Source organism: Crinia signifera, chromosome 6 (assembly GCF_055691185.1).
Source record: "Crinia signifera chromosome 6, ASM5569118v1, whole genome shotgun sequence".
Lineage (NCBI taxonomy): Eukaryota > Metazoa > Chordata > Amphibia > Anura > Myobatrachidae > Crinia > Crinia signifera.
Genome location: NC_139222.1, coordinates 30,074,649 through 30,086,251, shown reverse-complemented (window position 1 = coordinate 30,086,251; position 11,603 = coordinate 30,074,649). Strand labels below are relative to the sequence as shown.

The 11,603-nt window shown below is 47.0% G+C and overlaps 1 protein-coding gene across 1 annotated transcript; it reads right to left on the bottom strand.

Moving 5' to 3' along the window:
- Positions 1-1,491: 1,491 nt before the first annotated feature.
- LOC146010157 (uncharacterized) lies at positions 1,492-11,186 on the bottom strand. The gene is made up of 7 exons (XM_083151118.1): positions 11,086-11,186; positions 10,103-10,237; positions 8,674-8,865; positions 7,459-7,579; positions 6,839-6,930; positions 5,110-5,212; positions 1,492-4,555 (listed from the first exon to the last, which is right to left on the bottom strand). The coding sequence occupies exons 1-7, from the start codon at positions 11,119-11,121 to the stop codon at positions 3,249-3,251; spliced, it is 1,986 nt and encodes a 661-aa protein (XP_083007244.1). The 5' UTR covers positions 11,122-11,186; the 3' UTR covers positions 1,492-3,248.
- Positions 11,187-11,603: the final 417 nt, after the last annotated feature.

The window sequence follows — 11,603 nt, the reverse complement described above, 5'->3', positions numbered from 1 at the left end:
TCCACGTTTCATTTTGCTTGTGCTTTGGTATTATATGGTAGTCCCTTTAAATATACTGTAAGCTTGCACTTCTAAAGGGCCCCATATATTGGGCCAGATCTATCAAGCTTCAAAAAGTGATAAAATGGAGAGTGATCAACCACCAGCCAATCAGCTCCTAGCTGCCATGTTACAGGCTGGGTTTGAAAAATGACAGATAGGAGCTGATTGGATGGTTGTTTGTCACTTTTTGAAGCTTGATACATCTGGCCCATTTTGTGACTTCTCTGAGGGGAGAAATTGTACACAATCCGCCTTGAACAGCCCCGGCTGCTTCCCAGGCAGCAGGATCGTATGCAATTCTTTTTTAATACAATGTAACGTCCCAGGAAGGGCTGAGGGATCCGACACCGCATATAGGATCGGAATTGGAGATTCATCCATCAAAATTGGATGAAAAGGATCCAAATCCTATAAGGGTATGGGGGCCTTAAAGGTACCCACACATGGAACAATCCAATCTTTCACCCAATTTCCCTTGAAATCCAGAACACTCCTGGCCAAACAATATTACGCACACACGCAGAACAATTGCGTCAACGAACAGAGGATAAGATGGGTTAATGACTGCAATCGTTCATCATGGACTACACACGGAACAAGGTGTCCCAAATCCTGCACAGAATGGGTCCTGCATGCTCACTGTTAGTCCAGCCCTTAGCCGCAGCAAGACAGTGACCAGAACCTTCCAACGAAACCGGAGTTTGTTGCCCACGGTTTTTAGGTCGGTCTAACGAAAGGTGTGCATTGTCAGATATCCGAGGTACTCAATCTTGGATTCCGACTGTCTGAACAATCAGTCAGTCGGAATTCTGCCCCATTTTTGACAGTTCCGCCCTTCAACTGGCACGAAGGTGAAAATGGGCGTGGATTGCCAAGAAACAGCCGTGAATTAGACAATCGACGGCCGTTTAGGACAAAACCAATACGGTCGGATAGGTTTTGTCAAGATCCGCCTTCAAAGCCGTCAGAAACGGCAGCATTGAATAGGTGGCGGCCGCTATTTCCCCTGTCGGAAATCGCGCCCATGACTGAGTACCACCCATAGAGTTCTGGACCCGGCTGACCAGTTCTGATGTCCAGTCTGCGTAAGCTTCAGCTGTTACAGTATCTGATATCAGTGATATCACCCAATTGCATGGCCCTGATTCTATCACCTCTCATTTGCACACAACTGAACAGTGATGTTAATTAGTGTGACACACACTAGTTTACCAACTCTCCTCATAAGCCTAACTCATGGCCCCTGTACTACCTTACGGTTGCTCTGTTAACATCTTACTCCCCTTAGACCAGGCATGTCCAAACTGTGGCCCTCCAGCTGTTGTGAAACTACACATCCCAGCATGTCTTGCCATAGTTTTAGCATTCCCTAATAGCAAAACTGTGGCAAGGCATGGTGGGACTTGTAGTTTCACAACAGCTGGAGAGCCATTATTTGGACATGCCTGGTTTAGAGTATAAGCATGCACAAAACCAGGGCTCACCATCCACTTGTTCTCACTCTATACTATCAACGTCAACAGTACACCCCCACTCCAACCACAGCTGGATAAAGCCTCTGGGTGGCCCAGGCAAATAGGACACACCCAATCATCTGGCTCTCTTCTCAGCAAAGTCCAGAATTAAGCTACACCTACCACAGCAGTGCCTTCACAGGTCAAGGACAGTAGTCATCGCAGTTTCCCTTACAGCCAGGATGTGGCCTGTGACATTGTGACTGCAGCAAAAGGTGGGTGCACCACCAATGTGCTGCAGTGAGAGATAAGCAGTTGCAAGAGAAATCCAAAGCAGCTGATCTTGCAATTTGTTGCCAGTGGATAGAACTCCTAGTTCTGGACACCTAATGTGCAGTAACACGCAGGGCTAAGCTCTTCTCGAACACTGTACTGCGCCGGCTGGAGGTCGCCTTAGCCATTGGGTGGCCGGGACACTGCGTTCCTGCTCCTCTCCCTTCATTCGGCTTTGGTTCCGTCACCAGCTCTGATCCGGTCCTGTTATATTGGATATCTGTGTATCTTTTTCTGTGTACTTTCTGTCAGAATGTATTGAAAACAATGGTGTGTTATACTGTAAATTGCCGGAACGGGGCCACGGGACACTTTGTTGTACCATATAAACCATATTAGAATAATTTTATATCTATGGAGTAGGTCCCGTTATACCATTTCATTACTACCGAGCTATTAATCATAATAAAAGCAATGAATGAAAGAAATAGGAGCACACTGCATAACAAGTAAATACACAGAATACATCTGCATACTTTTATAAATTAGCATATAAAATGATTGTTAAACGCGTTCGGAACATGCAAATCCTTTTAATAATAGTTCTCTAATACAGTGGTTCTCAGACTATGGGCCGGATGTGTTGCAGTGCGGCAGACTTGCGGGATGCCGGACGAACTCAGTGTTTTTTTTAAAGGGACAATAATTTACAACAGCGGTTCCCAACCTGTGGTACTTGTACCCCTGGGGGTACACTGCAGACTGGTTGGGGATACTTGAAAATAATATTAGTAATGGCGGAAGAAGTCTCCCATTGCAGTGAAGATAAACCCCAAGCATCTCCTCGTGCTTTTGCCCGACCAGTAATCCACTGGGAGCTACCGGCGCTGCCCTCAGACATCAGCGATCATCTGCCCAGCGCTGACACGGGTGGAGGAAGCAGCGGCATTAACTCTACAGGCGTTAGCGGGAACCACGGAGACAGTACACAGCCAGCGGCCAGATACAGCGGGCCTGACCGCACACTGCTCCTCCGCTACTCCTTAATATAAGAACACACATACCGTCCACTTCCACTCCACCCGTAAGTACTGTGGATATTTCAAATTGAGAGGAGCGGGTACTCATAAATGAAAAGACTAAGCAAGCGGTACGGGAGACAAAAAAAGGTTGGGAACTGCTGATTTCCAGTAAAACCATGCCTGGTAAATGACTGCCCTTTTACAAAACCGAATTCATACTTTGACTGGCATCATACCCAAATGCAGCATAGATGTGTCTAGAATTGCAGTTTCTCAATTTAGGTCACTGATCTTGAACCATCCCAATTTCTAGATCTTTCTTTCAACCCGTCTATTCCAATTCTATTCTGGCAAACAAATCGGCTTAAAAAAGCTCCAGCCTAAAGTAACTGTTTTTTAACAGACATTTCCACTGTCGGCAAAGCTGCGCTCGTCTCCTGTACACACCAGGACATCATTATTTTTTCTCATGACGTTTATTATGAACAGCCAGGTCAGAGTTGCTGACAAATCCCTTCCCACACTCCAAGCAGATAAATGGTTTCTCTCCCGTGTGAATTCGCTGGTGGATAACGAGCTTTGAGTTACTGGTGAAGCCTTTGCCGCACTCAGAACAAAGGAGCATCTTCTCTCCGGTGTGAATTCTCTGGTGAGTAACGAGGCTTCCCTTCATCGTGAAGCTTTTCTCGCACACAGGACAAGAATAAGGAATCCCTCCCGTGTGATAATTCTGATGTACGACCAGTTGGGCTTTTTGGGCAAATTGCATGCCGCACTCGGGACACGGAAAAGGCTTTTCTCCCGTGTGAATCCGCCGATGAGCTACTAGATCCGAGCCTTTTTCAAAGCCTTTCCCACAGTCGGCACAGACGAAGAGCTTTCCCCTGGTGTGAATTTTCCGATGGGTAACCAAAGTTCCTTTTTTGGAAAAGCATTTTCCACACTCGTTGCAAACAAACGGTTTCTCGCCGGTGTGGCTTCTGTAATGTGCTATAAGAAGGGCGTTACACACGAACCTCTTCCCACAGTCGGGACACGCGTGGGGTTTCTCGCCTCTGTGGTTTTTCTGATGCTTCCCAAGATGTTTATTACTCTTAAACCGTTTCCCACAATCCTTGCATTCGAATGGTTTTTCCTCAGAGTGAATCTGCATGTGCTCTTGGAGGATGGCGTTATAGGCAAAAGCTTTTCCACAGTGCGGACAGACGAAAGGCTTCTCGCCTGTGTGCGTTCTCTGATGTGTAACAAGCAACCAATTGCTAATGAACCCTTTCCCGCAATCCAAGCACACGTGAGGTTTCTCCCCTCTGTGATATTTTATATGATTACCGAGCTGAGAGTTGGATGTAAAATGCTTTCCGCATTCTGTACAGGGGTATGGCTTCTCTCCTGTGTGAATTCTCTTGTGGTTTATAAGAACATTGTTACGGGTGAAGCCTTTTCCACAGTCAGAGCAGACAAAAGGCTTCTTTCCTTTGTGAATCTTCTGATGTGACGTAAGCTGTAGTTGTGTGGGAAAACTGTCTCCACACTTGCTGCAAATAAAGTTTTCAGTTTCAGCGCTGACTGACCCCGATGCACCGCTGTCCCAGTTGTCAGGGAAACTCAAGAACAATGATTCATTAGTTGCCGCCTCAGAACCTGGAAGTGTGTTGGGGGCATCTGGGTAATTTCCAGAAGAATAGTCTGTGTCGGCAGCCATCACTTCACACTTTGGTGACTGAACATGATGCATCCCTTCGGTGTTTCCACTGTATTCAGCAGCTGAAAGCAAAATATATTTACAATGAAAACTTAATAATGGATTTTTTTCTTAAAAATGTTATAAAAATTAAAAGAATAAGCAAACAAGAGTTATGTAAAGAGACTATAGGATTACAGATCTCCCTTCTCTGCACATCACTGGCCTGTTAGTAATACCGGGAAGGCGGTTAGTAATTAGTCCCCTCCCCCTTGTTAGTGACTACCGTACGTCTCCTTTTAGCTGGTGGACATGCAAGCTCCTCCTCAGGCACCTGCAGCAGTATAACAGCACCAATCACTGTACAGCAGTACTGTACACGGGTGATGTAACCCGTTTCCCAGTAGGATACTTCATAAACGATCCATAGTAGGTGGATGCTACAAAGAACAATAACCTGGTAATAGATTTATTTACTCCGGGAATAGCACCAGGACAAGATGGCTGCCAAACCTGACCAATCATGTCCTGCTAATGTTTCCTCCTGGCCTGGTGACGTGGCGCTGGTATAAGAGATTATGTAGTGACTGATCAGGGGGAATCTGTCTCTGTTCCGTACCTCATGTCTGTCACTCACCCTCACTGATTGCTACAGGAATCTCCTCATCTTTAGCGCTCGTCATCACCTGGTCTTCAGGCTGTGATCCAATCCCTGCTGTTACCCTGCTCGGGTCTTTCTCCTAATACAAGGGGGAAATACACAGACTAAGACACCATCAATGCATCTAGCAGGTACAGGTAAGTAGAGACTAACAATACCATTGGGAATTACTGAGTAAATACACAAAGGCAGGGGAGAGCCAGTATGGTCTATGTGGATGAGTGCTGTCTGCACCAATTGCCGATCTTCACACACTTCCTTACATATATCTAAGTGTAACATGGCGGGCAGGCAGGCCAGTAGGATACCAAACAGCAACATAACCACAACACCAGCACAGAGTTTTCCAAACGCCACCATTATAGTCCAGGTGTAAGAATAGCCGTGCTTGAGAGGTTACTTCAAACTAATAACCATTTTACACCAAAGCAATAACCCGGGTTTTTACTGAGTCAAACGGGTCAATGCTTGGTGTAAATGGGGTAAGGGGTAAAAAAAAAAAAAAAAAAAACTTGGGTCCTGTTACCCGGCATTTCCAGTTTGAACACAGGTGAGACCCGGGTTAAGGGGCAGTGAAAACAGGTAATCCGGGTCATCCGACCTGGCACCCGCTTCAACTAATGGGGGAGCCCATACCTCCCGAGCGCAGCGTCCTGCGGTCAGTCCTGAGGTTGGGCAGGGGCCGCATACAGCCTCTGCTGCTGTACTTTGCAGACAGCGCTGTGTGCAGCGTCCATTCACCTCACAGATGGAGTCTGGGGGCAGCTTTCCCGGGTGCTGGGCTTGCCCCCAGCATGTTGGTTGGAATTGCAGGGGTCCCGACTGGTAGATTTTCTGGCGCTTGGAGATGATAATCTCCAAGCACCGGCTCAGGACCCGCCTCCGCTGGCATCACCTGCCCGACATTATGCCGGGTGGGGACGCAGTGTAAAAGGGATCAAACGTCGGGTCACACCCAGGTCCAAAAACCCAGGTGTGACCCGCGTTTTGGTGAAGTGATATAAATCAGGTAGAAAGTCACTTGTGTGCAAGCATGGATATCCTGAAAACATGGACTGTAATGTTGGAGTTTGGAAAATTCTGCTTTAGAACGTGATAGCTCAAGAGCACGGATGTTCCCATTGGTCACTTAGGCCGGTTTCACACACTCCGGCTCCTGCCGGACGGTGAAATCCCGCACGGCCAGGGAGCCGTGCCGCACACACTAGTTTATCATGGAGGGGATGGCCACAGCCCGGCAGCCGTCCCTTCCAGTGGCGGGGGAAGTTGGCTGCAACCGTGTGGCCGGGCCGTGGCTGTCCCGTGTGAATGGACACAATAGTGTCCATTCACAACTAATGTGTGCGGCACGGCTCCCTGGCCGTGCGGGATTTCACCGTCTGGCAGGAGCCGGAGTGTGTGAAACCAGCCTTATTGTCCAATCCGGTGACCCGTAAGACTCTCACATTGGCTATATTTGATCCCTTTGCATTTACAATTAGAGAAGCAGAATTATTGGGATCAGATAAAAATGCTGACACGTGAACATAGACATTAATCCAGATAAATCAATACAAGAGCTCACCCCCACCCCCCTTCTCTGAGACCTCATCCTTACAGCTGCATCTCAGGGGAGTTTGACACCAGTAGAAGCATCAGAAAATACCCCTTTGCCGCCTTCACTATAACTGCTGTCATTTCTGTGTTATAACCAGGTAACCCCCACCTGCAGGGAGACGTCAGGCTCTTCTTGCTTACAGAGCGCCGCGGAGAGAGGGCTGCTGCATCTCCCTGGTGAGCTGACAGTGACGGGTGTATCTGCAGAGAGAGAGAGAGAGAGAGCACAATTAGAGGATTAGAGGACCTGTGGGTTTCCTGAGACATAATGATAAAACCACCTAGGGGAGGCCTGTGATGATTACATAGAACATAATACGACACAGTGTCCTCCCAAATCAATATTTTGTGACTACACTAGGGGAAGGCTATTAAGTCCACTCAATCATGTAACCACCCTTGGCAACGCAGCTTTCCCATTATATGGCCTTGCAGGATGACTTCTCTATTTAGCTCAAACAGACCAACTCCCCTTCAGGCAATGACTTCTCTTCTCAATCTCATCATCAATGTTCATCTAGCTAATATACCCAGAACATCTCCCACTTCAATGTATGTATCCCATGACCCTTGGTATCCTAATCTGTTACCACTACTTCTATATAAGCCCCTTCCCCTCCTTATTCCACCTCACCCCTCCTTACATGCCAACCGGTTTTAGAATACAAATCATTTTCATATATATTGGCCTTGATCACCTACAAGTCTAATTGGACAGTCTCCTCTTACCCAGTGATGTGAGTGGTTGGGGATTCTCTGTCACATCCTTGTACAGATCCTTGTGTCCCTTTAGATACTCCCACTCCTCCATGGAGAGATAGACAGTGACATCCTGATACCTTATAGGAACCTGACACAGACAATGATACAGTCATTACACAGACACATCCCCCGGTGTTACTGTATAATGTCCCATTCCCAGCAGTCACCTCTCCGGTCACATCCCCCGGTGTTACTGTATTATGTCCCATTCCCAGCAGTCACCTCTCCGGTCACATCCCCCGGTGTTACTGTATTATGTCCCATTCCCAGCAGTCACCTCTCCGGTCACATCCCCCGGTGTTACTGTATAATGCCCCATTCCCAGCAGTCATCACCCAGACACATCCCCCGGTGTTACTGTATAATGTCCCATTCCCAGCAGTCACCTCTCCGGTCACATCCCCCGGTGTTACTGTATAATGCCCCATTCCCAGCAGTCACCTCGCCGGTCACATCCCCCCGTGTTACTGTATAATGTCCCATTCCCAGCAGTCACCTCTCCGGTCACATCCCCCGGTGTTACTGTATAATGCCCCACTCCCAGCAGTCATCACCCAGACACATCCCCCGGTGTTACTGTATAATGTCCCATTCCCAGCAGTCACCTCTCCGGTCACATCCCCCGGTGTTACTGTATAACGTCCCATTCCCAGAAGTCACATCCCCTGGTGTTACTGTATAATGCCCCATTCCCAGCAGTCATCACCCAGACACATCCCCCGGTGTTACTGTATAATGTCCCATTCCCAGCAGTCACCTCTCCGGTCACATCCCCCGGTGTTACTGTATAACGTCCCATTCCCAGAAGTCACATCCCCCGGTGTTACTCTATAATGTCCTATTCCCTGCAGTCACCTCTCCGATCACATCCCTGGTGTTGCTGTATAATGTCCCATTCCCAGCAGTCACCTCACCGGTCACATCCCCCGATGTTACTGTATAATGTCCCATTCCCAGCAATCACCTCTCCAGTCACATCCCCCAGTGTTACTGTATAATGTCCTATTCCCAGCAGTCACCTCTCCGGTCACATCCCCGGTGTTACTGTATAATGTCCCATTCCCAGCAGTTACCTCTCCGGTCACATCCCCTGGTGTTACAGTATAATGCCTCATTCCCAGCAGTCACCTCTCTGGTCACATCCCCGGTGTTACTGTATAATGTCCCATTCCCAGCAGTCACCTCTCCGGTCAGCAGCTGGATGATCTTGTTGGTGAGTTCCAGGATCTTCTGCTCATTGTCTCTCTCGTGTATCAGTGAATAAGATGGAGGCACCAGGATGAGGTTCTGGGTCTTGCTCTTTTCTCCGGACACATAGTGACAACTGCTGCTGGGTGTCTCACATTCACTGTACTTTTTCAGTGGTGCATAATCCTAAATGAGGAGACAGGCACTAGTATATATCATAGAGAGAGATGGATCACTTACATACAGGGTCTGTCCGGAAAGTTATGAGAGTAAATGATGAAAAAAAAATTCAGATACATAGGGTTAATAATCTTCAGCATTGATACACTGAAGCCAACGTGTCTTCCAAGCTCCTAAAAGGCATTAACGTCCTTGAGTTCCCTTGTCGCGCCCAAACTCATTTGTTTATGTTCTGAAGACTGAGTCCTTTCAGGCAGCGTTTGATCCGGGGGAATAAAAAGAAGTCAGCTTGGGCCATATCCGGACTGTAGGGTGGTTGAGTCAGCGTTGTCCTATTGTACTTGTCCAAAAACTCCCTCACTTGGAGCGATGTGTGACGACGCATTGTCGTGATGGAGGACCCAGGTAGCGTCAATCTCCTTGCGGACATGGAGGACCCTGTTTATCCAGCATTTCAGCATTCCAGGGTAAAATGCACCATTGACAGTTTGGCCGGTAGGTAGAAATTCCTTGTGGACCACACCCTCGAAGTTCAAAAAGACAACGAACATGGATTTGGTCTTTGGTTAATTGTTCTTTCTGACCTTTTTGGGTTGAGGCAACATGTATTAAACATTTTTCAAAACCTTAGGAACCAATCGGATTCACACTTTTGGCATCACAAATTAGTTTGTTGCGATCTCTTGCACAGTAGTTTTTGGAAGTCCCAACCTTTCTGCTACCAATTTCACACTCAGATGACGGTCAGTGTCTCGCACTTTGACCACGTTTTTCTCATTTTGGCTAGTTGAAAGACGTCCAGAGCGTGGTTCCTCCTCAACATCTTATTTGCCCTCCTCGAAGAATTTAAACCAGCAGTAAACTTGCTTGGACAAGGATGCTTCCCTGAAGGGCTTTTGAAGCATGACAAGCTTCTTGTTACCTGATTTCCAGAGTTTAACACAAAACTTGATCGCATATCGTTGCTCGATGGTGCGCTTCATCTCGAACCTCAACCAGGGTAATAAAGGACACTTTGTTTACAACTTGATCTGTACACTGTAAAGGATCACTGGCAATTTCCGTTGATGGGAATGTGTAGCTGAGACATACCTCCACCCATCCCGCCCTACAGCGATACCATGCACCTGTTCTGTGTGGCATGCAAAAAAATCACTCATTACTTTCCAGACAGACCCTTTATAATGTTACGCAGGCCCCTGTGTTAAGTGAGAGTAGTGGTGACACTCCCAGAAGCCCTCACCTCTCCTGTCAGCAGGTAGATGATCTCCAGGGTGAGGTTCAGTATCCTCTCAGTCATGTGACTCCTATCACTGTCCATCCTGAACACCTGGGAATGGGCTCTGATCCTGGTGGGGTGACTGATAGAAGATGCTCCCTGTATGTATAGAAAATGAAGTACATTAAGACATTGCCAGTAGAATTTTTGAAGTTTTTGAAAATTTGTTTATTTCCCATTAACTTGTGATTTTTTTTCTGAGCAACAACCTGGATGTACCAAATCCACTATCAACATTTCCGTACGCAATATCAAAACGTAACTTTTCTCCACCTATAAATATTTAATTTTTTTATTTCATATACGTTAAAAAAAAAAAAAAAAATCGACCTACACATACAGGGTACCACCAATACACAATCCACACTTCATGCTTCCTCTGTGCACCACCAGCAGACAACCCAATTCTGGACAAATAATATAACTTTTAGGACTAGTCAGCCGCATCTTGGAGCGAGGAGAACTAGCTAAATCTAGATTGTGTAAGCAGCACACTCCAGACATCAGACTGCCCATTTAAATCAGGAGCTTTAAATTCTTTATTTTGTATGCTATTGGGTGCTGCATTATACTTGCGATAATATATAAATGCGAAAAATATGCAAATAAGCAGAAGGCGCCTTGTGTAAATAGCCGCCTCTCATGATTCGCTGCTGCTTCCCAAAACACCTGCATCGGATGAGGTTATTTGGGATGGATGGCCTGTCTGCTTGGCAGGGGCCTGTGTTTAGGGCAGTGCAGTGCCCATTCTGCACACACACGCACACACACACAGGGATATGAGCAAACTGGCCTACAATGGAGCCAGGACTGCTGCCATAGTGAAAGTAAAAGCAAAATGAGTTAAATGTAGTATGTATGTATATATATATATATATATATATATATATATATATATAAATAAATAAAATAACGATGCAGACAGCACTAGGGAGCTAATCCTTTACAATTGCATGATGTTTGCAGACATCCTGAGCAGCCATAGAGTGTGCTGCTGAGCATAGACTTGTGAGGTGTCCATACAGATAGAAATCTCCAGTAACACCATGCAGTAGCCCTGTGGGAGTCCCCAACATACACACTGAGCTCCTCACCCACAGGCTGCTCAGAGGAACGCTCACTACTACTCCTTCTCCCACATCTCAGCCGCCATTACGTCGCGGATTCTATGACGCTGCCGAGCGTGAGACGTAGCGCTGTAGGCGTCAGTGAGACGCGCATGCGCATATAAGGTTGCTGCCATGTGTTCTTTGCGCGTTTAAACTTGACTGCTACTGCGCATGCGGCAATAGTCTCCATGCGTCGCTAGTCTGCTGCTGCTATGGTAACAGGCCGGGCTGCTGTATTGCGGGCGGCCATCTTTGTTAAGGGACAACGTCCAGCTACAAACTTGGTTGGGTGGAGCAAGTAATATGGACACATATACCAGTATATAGAATCAATACAGGCCCTGCAGCCACTTGCT